This window comes from Python bivittatus, unplaced genomic scaffold (genome assembly GCF_059951505.1).
Source record: "Python bivittatus isolate LINGU-HERP-01145 unplaced genomic scaffold, Pbiv_v1 ctg000850_np1212, whole genome shotgun sequence".
Classification (NCBI taxonomy): Eukaryota; Metazoa; Chordata; class Lepidosauria; order Squamata; family Pythonidae; genus Python; species Python bivittatus.
In genome coordinates, this window is record NW_028277112.1 from 43,345,583 (window position 1) to 43,361,472 (window position 15,890).

Here is a 15,890-nt window from a genome sequence, read left to right on the forward strand (position 1 = left end):
GGATGTAGCAGCAGCTTTCACTTTTGGTTAAAAGTGAAAGAAAGTAATATTTTGCCTGATATACTTAGTTACATGAACAACAGTTTGTGTTTGCATGTTGGTTGTTTTCTCATTTTTTATATGTAAATGAGCCATCACAAATAGAGCCTTCTTAACTTCCTCTATCAATTTGTACAGTAATTTTCTGGTGGAAGCAATTTATATATTTGGTTAGAAGGCAAGTGAGTAAAATATGTTTGTATGAACTTGCACTCTGTTGACTTCTTGCAGATAAGTCCAACCTTCTTGTCTTCAGGAGCAATGGAGATTCTGATATGCCAACATCACCCACATTGCAGAGACATAATAATGTCAACCAGATGGTTTTTCACAAAATTCGGAATGAAGACCTTATCTTTGTAAGCTTAATATAGAATTCTTGTTCTTTCAACACCCTGATCTAAGTGCAGTTCTGGGAATTAAGTTCAATTAATTTAAATATCATGGGGCTTTTTCTCAGTGCTGTGTACTACTGGAAATTATACAATACTGCACTTACTGAAAGCTGAATGTTTATTATGATAAAAGCGTACAAATATAAGATGTAAGGTTTCCCTTCATTATTCATTGAAAATTGAAATTCATTTACTATGTAAGTACATTCATTAAGAATAGGATGTGTTATTTCCTTTTTAAAGTAGTTTTGTGCTTTTATTAAGATAAAGATGCGCTCTCAGATGGTTATTGTTACAGTCCTACAGTTTCTTTAGTATAAAAAAAATGAGGCTGTGTAATTTGGTGTCTAAAAAGATATCTCCTCTGCTCCAAAGCATCCTTCTTAAATCAGTGTTTTTTAAAATTGTTTTATTGTTTTTCATGTGGCCTGAAATGCTTGACTAACCTTTTTTCTTTCCATCTCAAATGTTCTGGATTTTTTTGGTAGAATGAAAGCCTTGGGCAGGGCACCTTCACTAAAATTTTCAAAGGAGTAAGGAAAGAAGTAGGAGACTATGGTAAACTGTATCAGACTGAGGTCTTGCTGAAAGTTCTGGATATAATGCACAGAAACTACTCAGAGGTTTGTATATTAATTAAAAGAGTCCTATTAATTAATATGAATTAAAAGACATCCGCTGCTTTTTTTCTTTACTGACTATGATGTTGGTTTGAAATGATATAAGCAAAAAAAAAAAAAAGCATTAAAAACGCATCACATCTGAAAGGAACAACCAAGATGCAAGCCAAATTTATTGACTAATAGCTATATATCATTGAATAAATCTGATGAATTTTCCTTTGTTGAAAAGTGTGCACAATTTGGAAAATTACACACATTTTAGCTATATGGTAGGATTTTGAATATCCAAGAGGCAAAAATGGATCTTAGTGGCAGCTTTTCTTCTTTCTTACTCTCCCATGAATGGTTTAAGTTAAAATATACAAGTCCATTTCCAAAAGCTACTAAAATTACAAAATTCAGCTTTTCAATACAGAATTTGGGTTGGCTTAGAGATTGTTCTAAAACATTGCACCTACCCTGAAAACTTCATCTATGTAGTTTAATAAATACATCTTAATCTCATGATTGCAGAAGAATAAAATAAAAAAAGGAAGAAGACCTCTCCTTTCAGTCTTGGTCATTTCAGAGCAGCCCAGTTTGTTGTTTATTGCTGGGCAGGAGTTCTGGTGTTATGGAGTTGATTATTCCATGATTTTTTAAAGAGATGTTGATTAAATGTTTGTACTAATTAGAAATTAAAATGATTCTACACCATCAACAGTTAGGAGGTAAACGGCCTGTAGCAGTTTTTTCCATGCTTTCTGAAAGCAAATGTGTTGAATTTGATAATATGATACAGCTGATAAAGGGTCTTATGAAGTTTTGTCTCTGACTATAAAAAAATTCTATAGCTTGGAATTCAAAAGCAATTTCCTAATGACTCATTTGTTGATTGTCCCATCTTTGTTTTGCTGAAACTTATTTTTATATATATCAAATATTGCTGCCATCTCCTTTGACCAGATATGAAGAGCACTTGTGCTCATCATAGACTTTCCTCTTGCCAGTAAATCGACACTATTTATTATTAATGGTGACAAAAGAATTCTTAAAAAAAAAATCTACTGAGACCAGCTGTGCAGAATTAATTGTGCAGTAAGTAGCAGAAGATGGGGAATGAAATAGTGTAAAAATATAGCTGGATTAATTCTAAGCAGTTCCTACTTTGACTCACTTTCCTAATTGTTCTCTTTTCCTTGTAGTCTTTCTTTGAAGCAGCAAGCATGATGAGTCAGCTTTCTTACAAACACTTAGTATTAAATTATGGAGTTTGTGTCTATGGAGAAGAAAGTGAGTAAATCCAATTAATAGTTTGTACTCTGATTAGAGTTCTTTTCAGAGCTCTCTCTATATACATAAGTAGAGGTACAGTAACTGAATGACGAGTATGCTTGTAAACATGAAATAGGGAAAGTTTTACACTAACTGGATATGTGTAAAACAGTTATGCATTTTCTTGAAAACATAAGAATCCTACTGGATCAGATCAGCAGCTCACTTAGTCTAGTAATCTTTGTCAATAGGAGCCAAACAGAACCTTTCAGGAGGCTCACAAGCATGGACAGGTTGGAGATAGCCCTCCTCCATACCAGCTGGGTTTCAAAGAATGCAACTGTGATTAGTAGTCATTGATAGCTTCTCCTCCTCTTGTTTAATTTCTTTTTAAAGACTTTTAAATTGGTGGTCCTCATTATACCAGATAGCAATGAATTCTAGTATAAAGATTACTGCGTGTTTTGAGTCTGTGTATATGTGTGTGAAAGCTATTTTTGATTAAAAGTTTTTTAAATGTCTTTTTGCTTAATTTTGACATTCATTTTTCTTCATTTAAAAAAAACAAAACAATTGAACAGTCTAAGATAATAACTTTGCATCATATCCACATGATCTCCCATTATGAAAATTTCCAGTCTTTTCCTTATCCACCAAAACAACATTGAAAAGCTAGATTTTATGGTTTGTACTAAATTATACCTGTATGAAAATCAGAGCAGACCTGGATATTTTTAATGTTTTGTTCCTTACACTGAAATCTTGAAACTAACTGCTCCTGAGAGTTACCAGAAGATAATAAAACTGTAGGTTCCACCAGTAGTGTGGGACTGACAACCAGAATTTCTAAGGACAGAATGTCAGTTATGTGAAGGACCAACAGTCACCTGCCTTCAAGGCAAGAGGGCATTGGGCAAAAAGTTCATTAAATCATGGGAAAGGTGGAAGAAGCACCAAAAATTCACCTACAGTGAACATTAAAAGGAAATTGCAGGCAATCACCTGTTCTAGTTGTTTCTGCCTAGTATGGAATAAAGAGTCTTATGTGGCCTGTATGTTGGAGAAGCTTAAGCTAATATAAGCCTAGTCAAACCATACCAAGTCAAGATCTGAGAAATTGGGATCTTGCTAGCAAGCCTTAGCCTACACATTCAAGTTATCTATTATCATTTCAAGCTGTCATAAGCAAGTAGAAGCATGTGGCTAAATTGGTCTGAAGTTATATGCCAAATCATAATATGCCCAAGCGACCTCTCCTGACCCGTGGACCTCACCATGGCTCATGGTATAGGGAGGAACTGAGAGGGATGAAACGGATCAAGAGACATCTAGAGTGTCACTGGCGGAAGACGAAGGACAAACTCAATCAAACATGATAAGAGCTGCTATTAAACTCTACCTTGTGGCAATTTGTGCAGCAAAGCAAAAATACTTCTCCGCACTAATTGCATCTGCAGAAAATCACCTGACAGCCCTCTTTAAGGTGACCTGGTTCCTTCTGAGTAAGGAGGACTCAGAGGTTTACCTGCAGGGGCATGCTGAGGAATTTGCTGATTTTCTGGCAGATAATCACTCGGATTCCTGTTGGAGGTCAGTATGGATATTTGTCCAGTGGAGATGCCAGGGGTAGGTTCTTGCCCAGTTACCTGGGAATGATTTGACCCTGTTGTTCCTGAGGAAATGAACAGGATCTGGGGAATATGAGCTTGTGTTTTAGATCCCTGTCCCGCCTGGCTGGTAAAAGGGAGGTGATGCACGGGTGGGTACTGCTGATGGTCAGTGCATCTTTGGATGAGGGGGTGGTGCCCCAGCCCTTTAAGGACGCTGTGGTTTGTTCCTTTCTTAAGAAGCCATCGCCAGATCCCACCCTGGTGGACAATTTTCTCCCTGTCTCCAACCTTCCCTTTTTGCAGAAGGTTGTTGAGAAGGTGGTCATGCTGCAGCTCCAGAGGATCCTGGATGAAATGATTATCTGGACTTCTTTCAGTTGGGATTCAGGCATGGATATGGGATGGAAACAGCATTGGTCATGCTTTTTGATGATCAGTTTGGTTTAGTGGTTAAGGCACCAGGCTAGAAACCAGGAGACTGTGAGTTCTAGTCCCGCCTTAGACATGAAAGCCAACTGGGTGACTTTGGGCCAGTCACACACACTCAGCCCAACTCACCTCACAGGGTTTTTATTGTGGGGAATGTGGGTATGTTCACCGCCTTGAGTTATTTATTTAAAAAACGTGGAATTTAAAAAATCTAAAAGAAAAATCTCTGGCAGGAGCAGGATGAGGGTAGTGCGTCCATCCTTGCTCTACTTGACCTCTCCATGGCCTTCGATACCATCAACCATGGTATCCTTCTGGAATGGCTGCAAGGGTTGGGAGTGGGGGGCATTGTATTGTCCTGGTTTACTTCCTTCCTCCAAGGCCGTTTTCAGTTGTTGATTGGGAGCGAGATATCCAACCTGCAGTCCCTGCTTTGTGGGGTTCTGCAAGGGTCAGTGCTTTCTCCGCTCCTGTTTAACATCTTCATGAAGCCACTGGGTGAGATCATCTGTCACCATGGGGTGAGATATCATCAGTATGCCGATGATACCCAGTTGTACATCTCTGCCCATGGTGAGGTAAGCGATGCCATGACTGCCCTTTCTCGGTGCCTGGAAGCTGTTGAGGTCTGGATGGGGAGCAACAGCTGAAACTGAACTTTGGGTGCGGGGCTCCTTGGTTCTTGGAGAATTACCATCTTTGGTCATGGATGGGCTTGCACTGCTCCAGATGGACCCAGTGCATAATCTGGGGGCTCTCCTGGACTCGCAACTCCTGCTCAAGGAGCAGGTGGCAGTCATGGCTAGGAGGGCCTTTGCACAACTGCGAATTGTGCACCATTTGCACCCATTCCTGGACCATTGTGCCCTTCTCACAGTCACTCATGCTCTAGTCATCTCCTGTTTGGACTATTGTGACGTGCTTTACATGGGGCTGCCCTTGAAAAGTATCCAGAAGCTTCAGTTGGTTCAAAATGCAGCAGCCTGCATAGTTTTGTGCAAGTCTAGATTTGCGCATGTGTCACCTCTTTTGCAGGAGCTTCATTGGTTGCTGATTTGCTTCCGGGTCCAATTCAAGGTGCTGGTTATCACCTTTAAAGCCCTACATTCCTTGGGGCCTGGTTATTTGAAGGACCACCTTTCCCCACTTACATCCACTTGGCCCACCAGAACGAGGAAGCAGGGTATGTTGTAGGTCCCATCTGTGAGGGAAGTACATCTAATGGGACCACAAAAAAGGGCCTTCTCTGTGGTGGCTCCCTTCCTATGGAATATTCCCCCAGAGATAAGACTGTCTACCACCTTGATGTTTCCAGAAGGCCCTGAAGATGTGGTTTTGCCAGCAGGCCTGGGGACCTGGGTTGATACAGAGCCAATCAAGTAGTCGATTTGATAGTGTTTGTAGCCGCCTCAGGGGTGGGGTGGGGGTTGATGGGCTTTTTGTGTTGTAGATTTTAATCCTGTAAGCTCCCCAGAGTCACCATGTGTGAGTTGGGCGGCCGTATAAATTTGTTTAAATGAATAAATAATTCACCTTTGCTTATCTAGAATGCTTGCTCAAATGCTTTTTGCACCTGCCTCTTTGTACTTAGTATCATGAGAAAAACTTTCTACTTAGCTCTGTGAGTCAGCAAAAGGAAATTCACATCTTCCAGTTAGAAGTAGTGTGTAGCAAATAGATAAGGATGAGGTAATTTTGCTGTAATGCAGTTGTCAAAGTACTAGAAAAGATTTGATAATCATCTTAAACTGTAGGAAAAAATAATTTGTGCTTGCCTGAATTTAATCTCGGACACATTTGACATCAGCTTCTGTTGTTGTTAATACTGTCCCCAACTTTTCAGAGACAAGACACAGTCTGAGAAATTAATGAAATATTATTTGTTTGGTAGATTTACATTCTCTTTCCTCCAGGACTCAAGGCATTGTACTCCCTCTCCAGTTTTTCTCCACAACCACAACTCTTGGGCTAAGAGAGAGATTAGTCCAAGCCACCCAGCAAGCTTCCATGGCTGTGGGTGGACTTAAACTTGGGTCTTCCAGTCTAACACCTTAACCACACTTTATCTTTTAAGCATTCCATATAAATTCGTATTAAGTAATTTGAATTTGATAATGTTCCAGGGTGTAGTAGTTTGTCTGGCTACCTAGAATAAGTTGTGTTCCAAATCTTAGCATTTTATGGAAAAATATGAAGGCAGTTTTAAAATCTGTTGCATTTCCAAGAACTATTAAGCATTAATTATCCTAAGGAGTAAGAGATTCAGTTAAGTAATTTACAATGCATACTGGACTACATAAGAAGATTAATCAGTGTGGTATTTAAAAGATACTGTTTGAATTCCACTGTGTTATAAATTATTATATATTTTTTATCAGATATTCTGGTCCAAGAATATGTAAAATTTGGATCATTGGATACTTACTTGAAGAAAAATAAAACTTCTATAAATATCTTATGGAAATTAGAAGTTGCAAAACAACTAGCAATGGCTATGCATTTTCTGGTAAGTTTTTTTTTTTTTAATTGGTATTGGTAAAAATTCTTTAGGTTTATTCAGGTTACTTAAGTCATTAGGTTATAATAATCCATTTTCATAAATTTCTTATTGTTATAATATTATTTCCTTATTTAGAATCTGAGCATGTATTTTTTTTTCATAATTTGGATGTTACTGTTAAACAAATGCAGGAAACTGCTTTTTCTAGGATAAAAAAATTGGAGTAATGCAGGCCTATAATTCCTCTTTTGGAAGCCATGCATTATTTTGTTTTTAGGGCAAATTGTACATTGAGCCAACTTTACCAAGTTATGACCTTTAGGTTCAAGTTTTCTGTCCCCCCTTCTCTGAATTTTATACTTCACTAGACTGTTTCCACTATGTTCAGGTGAAGTATTCTCACGTCAGTGCACTGCATAAGTGTACCATTGAAAGCTTGAATTGAAATCTTTCTTGCAGTCTATAGCAAGGAATGTGTCAACTGAGATTTGAAAGTAAATCACAACTCTTTTAGATGCTGTCTATACTAATCAGGCTGTGCAACATAGGAGGGGGCAACCATTTGTCTCGTAGCTACCTTCCATGGATGCCCCTGCTCTCTCCTAAATGAGATGATGCAGTTGCCATTTTGACCAGGTTCAGGAACCACTTATAGTGTGTCTTATTCTCTGGCTTTTGTACTGGTATGATAATCATTGGAGAAAGGCTGTCCTGAAATCATTGTGTTCCTATAGACCTAGTGGCCAGAAAGCACTCTCTGGATTGAATCCAGAGTGCTCGACGTTCTCAGTCCTGCACTAACTGGGCCTTTGAAAATAGGAACTTTGCAACTGCTGGGACATTAATATATCAAAAGAGAATAGATCAATCTAAGATGGTAGAAAATGTTTTAACTTTCCCTCCCTTTTAATCCCAGCTACCTCAAGATCCTAAGTACTGCCTAATACCATATGTGACCAGCAAGCCTAAAACAGTGGCATATCTCAGAATTAGAGAAAGACTGTACACAATATTATTGTTTTTGTTGCTTTTTGGTTTTTGCCAAAGGCCATTTTGAGGGATAGGTAAAATGCCTTTCTGGCCCCAGCAGTTTCATAGGGAACAAATTGATTTTACCTCTTCATGCTTCATACTTTAAAATTATTTCATAGTATTTTGAAGTACACAAAGTCAGCTTGAGAAATTAATTAAATGTAGGCCATTAGATTATATTTAGTATAATAATTAAATCTTGACGTTTATCTTTTTCAGGAGGATAAAAACCTTGTACATGGGAATGTGTGTGCAAAAAATATCTTGCTTATCAGAGAGGAAGATAGGAAGTCTGGGAACCTTCCTTTTATCAAACTTAGCGATCCTGGTATCAGCATTACAGTTTTGCCGAAAGACAGTAAGTCTCTGACTCCTCTATTTGAGCACATTATGTGCTGCCTTGAAAATGTCAGTGGGTGGCTTTCTTTCTCTAATTTCACTGATTATTTTATTCCAGGGAGTTCCTGTTTTACTTTTTTCTTTTTTTTTCCCCAGGAGTGATGAACCTTCCACAATGGTGGGGCATATTTTTGTTAACATACTGCTAACATATGCTGTCTAAAATTGCATATTCATGTGTTTGTAAATATGTCTTTCTTATGAAAGGATATTGCATATTGCAATATGACGTTGAAACAAGTATAAAAATATCATAGAAAGTAAGCCGAAAGAATTTATTTGTAGTATGTAGCAGTTACTTTCTGCAGGGTTCAAAATGCTCAAAATCTCTTGGTACAAGTCCATCACTGAATCTGTTACACAGCTACTCTTGCTTTCTAACTAGTAATGTCTAATATACACAGGCAAGTATATTTTATAGCAAAGAAATCAGTGCATAAACTTAATATATATACTGCAACCATGTTATTCTTAACTAAAGGTATTTGCCTTCTTAACAGTCAATTATGTACTAAACTGATCTTTATTTTGCTTTGTTTTTTTTATTAATTTCCCTTCAAGAGCTTATAAAATTGGAAACCAATTATAATATTCCAGGAATCTTTAGTCTAAAATTTTATAATTCATTCCTAATAAAAGTTCACTCTCTTTTTCCATTGTCTAGTTCTTCTTGAGAGGATTCCATGGGTTCCCCCAGAATGCATTGAAAATCCCAAGCAGTTGAGTCTGGCAGCAGACAAGTGGAGTTTTGGAACAACCCTGTGGGAAATCTGCAGTGGGGGAGACAAACCTCTCAGTGCACTGGATTCTCAAAGGGTAAGGGCCATGTCAAGTTGAGCATTTCTGTTGCTCTGTAATGAAACTTGCTAGATGCTAATGCACACCAGTTTTAAATGCTCTAACATTGGAGTGTAGTTTCTTCCTGGGACTCTGTCCTACATTAATGGCTAGAAAACAGTTCTTGGCGTACTGGGAGGTATGATTTCCCTGACTGCCTGGTCTATCATCAGACATAACCCATACCCTCTTAGCGTTTTGCTGAAAAGGCTGATTCCCACAGGTTTCCTCTTTGTCACTTTATTCTGTTGATCTTGGAAAGGCATCCCCATTTCATAGGGTGAGGTTGGATTGCATTAAGTAGGAGAGGTATTGAGGATACTGTGCTTGTTTTAAGTAAGCCTCTTTGGGTCAAACTCTGTTCTTTGTGCCTTTATTGTTTTTTTAGTAACAATATGGAAGTGGTTTGCCTTCCACCTGGACTTTTCTTAAATTTCAGTCCAGCCTTCAGTCCTTGGGTTTCCTGGTAGTCCTCCATTCAAGTACTAATTAAATTGAACTTGTCTTAGCTTTTTGATATTGCTTAAGGTTAAAAAAAATCTTATTAAGAAAATTCAGTGTGACTTATTAAATAGTTTTAAAAGTGATTTTCTGTTCAAGACAAGAAAATGGGGTACTCCTAGATCTTGCCTTAAGCAGTTTAATTTATGATGTCACTGGTTCAGGGAAAACACCTTGACTCTGCTAGTAAATGCTCCATGAGGCATCTTTTAATTGGTTAATTTATGATGACTCAACCATTATGCAGATTTGGTGAGTCTTTATTTATTTATTTGAAATGATACCAATAGAAGAGAATTTGAAATGATTGGCTTTTTGAGAAAGAGGAATTGGAGGAAAATGTATAATTTGAGCAACAAACTATGCTTACTGATTGGCAAGAAATAGGTACACTGGGAGTAAATATTTTTGTTTCACAGTCTTGTTGAAGGAAATTTAAGTAGACATAAATGGTATGAAATTAGCAAAAAAATCCAACTTCCTTTTAAATTGAGTTGTGAGTGTAAGAGCCAGGACACAGATTTTGTGTTATACTTGTTACATGCTAAGAAACATGGCCAATTGTCTCTCTTGCTATAGAAAGCATCTTAAAATTAGTCTAAAATTATATTAATAATCCTTATAATGTCTCAATGTTTAGAAGCTACAATTTTATGAAGATAGGCATCAGCTTCCTGCTCCCAATTGGACAGAACTGGCAAATCTGATAAACAACTGTATGGAATATGAACCAGATTTCAGGCCCTCTTTCAGAGCAGTTATACGTGATCTTAACAGTTTATTTACTCCAGGTAGGTAAAATGGGGAAAATAGTTCTCTTGGATTTTCTTGGGGTTTCAACCTCCCTCTGGAACATGGATATAGTAATACCGACTTTAGATATGTGTTTGTTGTGTTATAATAAGGTAATATATGTAAAACCTGTATTACCTACTTAAAACTTTTTCTTTTTCAAGATTATGAATTATTAACAGAAAACGATATGTTGCCAAATATGAGAATTGGTGCTCTTGGATTTTCTGAAGCTTTTGAAGGACGGGATCCAACCTACTTTGAAGAGAGACACCTCAAATTCTTGCAGCAACTTGGCAAGGTAAGAAGCTTGGATTCTTATTACAAGGGATATGCCATTTTTTTTCAGAATTATATACTATATAAATTGGAAGATCATGATAGATGTGCATAAATCAGTATAATTCATAATTTTCAATGAATTATACTGATTCAACATAATTTGTAATGAATGGATTTGTATGCCACTCCCTAGGGTATGTGGGAGTGCATTTATTTTGGCCATAACCTATTCTTTTCCTGTCTCTGTATAATTTGGTTTTCTTTTATTTGAATATACTGTGAATTAATGCAAACTGGATGGGCTATTTGTATTTTTACTTTAGCATTGTTGCTTACTCCCTGATGTTCTCTTGTGCAGTCTATTCTTCTGCAATAGTATATCATACCTGCCTGAGACCAGAACCAGGATATTCCCTGAGTCACTAGTAGGTCCCATTAATGGCTGGAATATTGCACAGTGCTAGACTACCATATCATATCATATATCAGTCCCAGTCTTGCACTGATGCTGAAAGAACATGCTTTTCTGTCTTTTTCCTCCCTTTTTCTGTTTCTGTGTTTTGCAGGGTAATTTTGGTAGTGTGGAAATGTGTCGATATGATCCACTGCAGGACAATACAGGGGAGGTGGTGGCTGTGAAGAAGCTGCAGCACAGCACAGAAGAATACCTGCGAGATTTTGAAAGAGAAATTGAAATTCTCAAATCTCTGCAACATGATAACATTGTCAAGTACAAAGGAGTGTGCTATAGTGCTGGTACCCTGCACATTTAATCTCATTGTTCATTACCTACTTAAATAAGTTGGTGACTTGTTATAATATTTGGTGTTAACATACTGAAGCATTTTTGCGAACTGCCATTTTCTTTGTTTTTGTCTTAACATTTCTGCTTAGCTTCTACTGCACACAACATTTGAGAAGCTTATTTGTTTTTACTTTTTTTAAATTGACACATGAAAAAGACTATGATTAGCTGATTAAATCATTGCAAAATTATTTCTTCATAACTTCTGAAGATTATCTCTTAGCTCTTGCGCATATTTATATATGCTTGGAAAAACATATATAAATGAGGAAAAACTTCATTGTCAAGCCAAAAACTTGTTTTGCTTTACTTTTAAAGCTGCTAATTGATGCTAGAAGCAAAGTGATTGTATTTCAAAACCAAACAAGATAATCCTGGCCTCTCTTTTTTATCTTAATCACGAAACTATTTAATAGTCACAGAAACTACTGTGTTCGCTTTGTATCAAGGTGGCGAGCTGGGGGCCATCCAAATGTTACCGGTGAACACTATTCCTCATGTTAGCCAGGCTGTTTGGGGCTCTATTGTTGAACTATCAGTTATATTTCAACAATACGTGGGTGCTGCATGTTTCTCCATATTAATTGGCTGAGAAAGGTTTGATTTCATTTCAGACCCTTTCATTGAGGGCATGTCTGATGTTCAGATTAAGATCTTGTTCTTGTTCATTGGCCAGGAAATAGCAGAAGTTGTTGCTTCTGTTTTCTCATATTTCTGCCCTGCTGTCAGTGCAGGATAGAAAGTTATATGCTGTTTGTTTGTTTGTTTGTTTATAAGTTTGTGTCTCACCCAACTCCCAATGACTGGGCAGCTCACAAGTAAAAATATTTTTTTAAGAAGATACAATCAGAAACAGAAATAAGAAATAAAAGATAGCAAGATGATAGAAAGTGGACTGGAATGGAAAAAAGAATCTAAAGGGGCTTCACTCACCCTCGCTTCAGAGCCCTTTGAAACACCAGAAGCTTGGGGGGGAAACCTCATTCTAGAGGGCAGGCACTGCTACAGGGAAGGTGCACTTCCAGGGTCCCAATAAATGACACTGCTTAATGGAAGGAACCCAAGTGCGTCAACCCTGCCAGATTGAATCAGCTGGGCAAATACTATAGGAGACAGGTGCTCCCTCAGGAAACCAGGCCCTGTGCCATGTAGGGTTTTATAGGTAACAACCAGCACCTTGAATCACATCTGGAATCAAACTGGCAACCGTGCAGGTCATGAAGCAGAGGTATTAAATGGGCATACTGAGGCATGTCCATCACTGCCCACGCTGCTGTATTCTGGGAAGCTTCTGGGTGGTCTTCAAGGGCAGTCTCATGTAGCACACACTGCAATAGTCAAGCTGTGAAGTGACCAGGGTGTGAGTGACTGTCTGATCAAGGAAAGGACACAACTGGCACAGCAGATGAAGCTGTGTAAAGGCCTTCCTGGCCACAGCTGTCACCTGCTCATCAAGCCAGAGCTCTGAGTCCAGAAGGACCCCCAGATTACACACCACTCTTGAATGGGGAAGTGCAACTCCATCCAAGGTCGAATATAGAATATCCCCAGATTTGGGTGACCCAAACGCCACAGCCACTTGGTCTTGGTGGCATTGAGTCAGAGATGGTTCTTATCCATCCAAACCCGAACATCCTCCAGGCACTGGGACCGAATCTCAACAGCCTCCCTTGACTGGCCCAGGGTTGAAAGATGTAATTGGGTATCATCAGCATACTGATGATATAATGTCTTTAGTTATTGAGCTTTTGATCAACTAATTGCTGTTTTCTGTTTTGTTGGCATGGAGTACTTGTATGGAGTTACAGCTTTAACTGCAATGTTCTGAAGCTTTAATGTATATTAAGGATCATCTACCATTTAATGATGTTTCTGGATTAGAACATGCCTTTATCTAAAGAGAGAAAATTATTGTGATGCTTCCCTTCTTTTTTAGAAACTTGTTTGCTGGCCATAATCATGACAGGATTAGCCTTGTGTAGAATTTCAATATTATATATGGAGAAATCACTTTAGTTCTAAATATTTATGTTTGTTTGGAAAGGGCGGAGAAATTTGAAGTTGATAATGGAATATTTACCCTATGGAAGTTTACGGGATTATCTTCAGAAACACAAGGACAGGCTGGATCATAAGAAACTCCTACAATATGCTTCTCAGATATGCAAGGTAATTAATTAATCCTACTGAACCTGCTATGGGAATAAACTGAGAATTACATTCTTGTTTTCCACAAACTCTACATTAAATATTCTTGTAGGGAATTGTTTTTTTTTCCCTGTCACTGACATAGAATACATCCATTCCCTGTTTCTCATAACACAATCTTGACTCCTCGCTTGCTTATTTTATTTTTATTTTTTTTACATCTTGAAGTCTCTTCACACATGCTAGTTTCTAATAGTGAAAAGCAGTCTAATGCACTAGTTTTCTATTCATCTGGCTGCTGAGGGTGGAGGGAAGACATTTCTGTAGCTGCCAGGGAATAGAGGTTATGTTCTATAAGTAATAACAGTGAAAACTGTTTGCAATCTGTCTGTAGGTGTAGAGTGAGATTCTGCTGTGTGTCAGCTGATTTCTTCTGCCCTTGATAGTGATACTTCTTATTCCATTCTTTCCTGAAGTAGTTTTTTAATACATCTTTCATTTCATGAAGAGCTGTAAGATCTCTAACTGCTGAGCTTTCTTGTGTAAATTACTAAAATGCCAGGGGAGGTGTTCATAATTGTAGTAAAAGGGGAGGAAGTTCTCATATATCCAAATACAAACAAATTAGTCAGAATTAAATCTTCCAATTTTGACATGGGTCAGGGACCAGTATATGGGAAACTAGACTCGAAGCTTCCAATCAGAAGCTGGGCAGTTTATGGCTGTCTCTCCAGTGAGGTTTTAAAGGGGGAGGGCCAAGGCCATTTTGCCTTGGTTCTTCATCTTCCATCATGGGAGAAGAGAATCTCTCTCTGCTGCCTTCTGCCAGATAAAGACCAACCACTCCCATCCTAGACTGAGCATTGGTGACTTAGAAGAAATGAATCATTTAGGGCAACATGTAGCTCAGTACAATTTGTTCTTTTGTTAACTTACATTATGAATGATCTGAGCTGCACTTTGTGTCCTTGCTATTATTTTATTCTGCCGGTGTGTGTGTACGTGTACGCGTGTGCATAGATGAGCATGTAGGGTCCTACCTGTTGGCTGGAATCCAAATTTCCTTTCCTTTTTTTTAAATTTGCACAGTATCTTTTCCATGATGAAATGATTCATTCATTTTTAATTTACACAATAAATAACTTATATCTCCTTCTGAAATTAGTAGTCTCATTCTGACTGGAAATTTAGCGGAAATTTAGCTGACCATGTTTCCTAACTCCCCTGTTAACTATAGAAGGGCAGGAAGCAGAGAAAAGGATTAGATGCATGTCCTGCTGCCACCGCCGCCACCACCTGTCAATTTCCAAAATCTTTCTTTTCAGTCAGCAAATGGGCTGCTTGAATTTTGGAAAGTGAGGAGGGTTCTCTTGCATAGTGACAGCAAAAGTGATACTAGTAGCAAGATGCTACTAGATGCTTGCTGGGACTGGTATCAGTTAGTGCTAAGAGCAGGCAGTCCCAACTATTCCCTGGCAACATACCATACAGCTTGCAGATAAACCCACTGCGGAGGGAAGTTTGAGGAAAGAGGAGATGAAACAGCAAAAAATTTTCATCCTTCCTCTTCTGTAATAATGTTTACATTACACATAAGCACAGTTCTCCACTTGTCAGTTGATACAATGATGTTCCCTTAATTATAACACCAGTAATTGAGTTTACATTTGGAGCTACTTGAAAGCTCTGGTACATTAACACTATAAACTATGCTTTTATTTGTAACCTACTGTTTTATAAGTCACTTGTTTCAGGGGCCAAAGAGGTCCATACTCATTTAATTTTAGCAATGTTGCAGTCACAGTCACGTACAGCATCCAAAATCTTATTTTGATGGGTTTTCACTGAAAGATATCCAGGAACAGCAATAATTCTGCTTTTATCTGAAGCATGTAAATTATAAATCCCAATATTTGATATTAATTTCCTAGTTAGCTAAAAACAGAATTATACAAACTAAGAAAAAAAGAAAGAAAAACTTGGGTCAGAGATTCCCTAAGCCTCATTCTACCACAGAGTGTCAAAGAATAGTAAATGTCAATTGTAGTGTATATACATTGTCAGTGCATGATGAAACAAGGCTAAGAGCTGAAAAATGCATAATTTCATCATTCTGGCCCATCACTTGACAAGAAAGACAAATATGACATCTAGTGGTAATTAACAGAAAATGGTAAGATATAACCAACTTCAGGAACCTTGCTGTTCAACATCCTGTTGTAAAATTCTTTTTTTTTTCTCCTG

At 37.9% G+C, this 15,890-nt stretch overlaps 1 protein-coding gene across 3 annotated transcripts in view; it reads left to right on the top strand.

Moving 5' to 3' along the window:
• Nucleotides 1-15,890, top strand: part of JAK2 (Janus kinase 2) — a 99,319-nt gene that overhangs the window by 75,511 nt on the left and 7,918 nt on the right. For all 3 annotated transcript variants that reach the window (XM_088130394.1, XM_007431977.4, XM_088130395.1), the window contains 10 exons: nt 271-398; nt 923-1,057; nt 2,242-2,329; nt 6,729-6,856; nt 8,102-8,240; nt 8,946-9,097; nt 10,260-10,410; nt 10,576-10,712; nt 11,260-11,449; nt 13,543-13,667. In XM_088130394.1, coding sequence (XP_087986520.1) covers nt 271-398; nt 923-1,057; nt 2,242-2,329; nt 6,729-6,856; nt 8,102-8,240; nt 8,946-9,097; nt 10,260-10,410; nt 10,576-10,712; nt 11,260-11,449; nt 13,543-13,667 — 1,373 coding nt within the window. The remainder of the gene's footprint in view (nt 1-270; nt 399-922; nt 1,058-2,241; nt 2,330-6,728; nt 6,857-8,101; nt 8,241-8,945; nt 9,098-10,259; nt 10,411-10,575; nt 10,713-11,259; nt 11,450-13,542; nt 13,668-15,890) is intronic.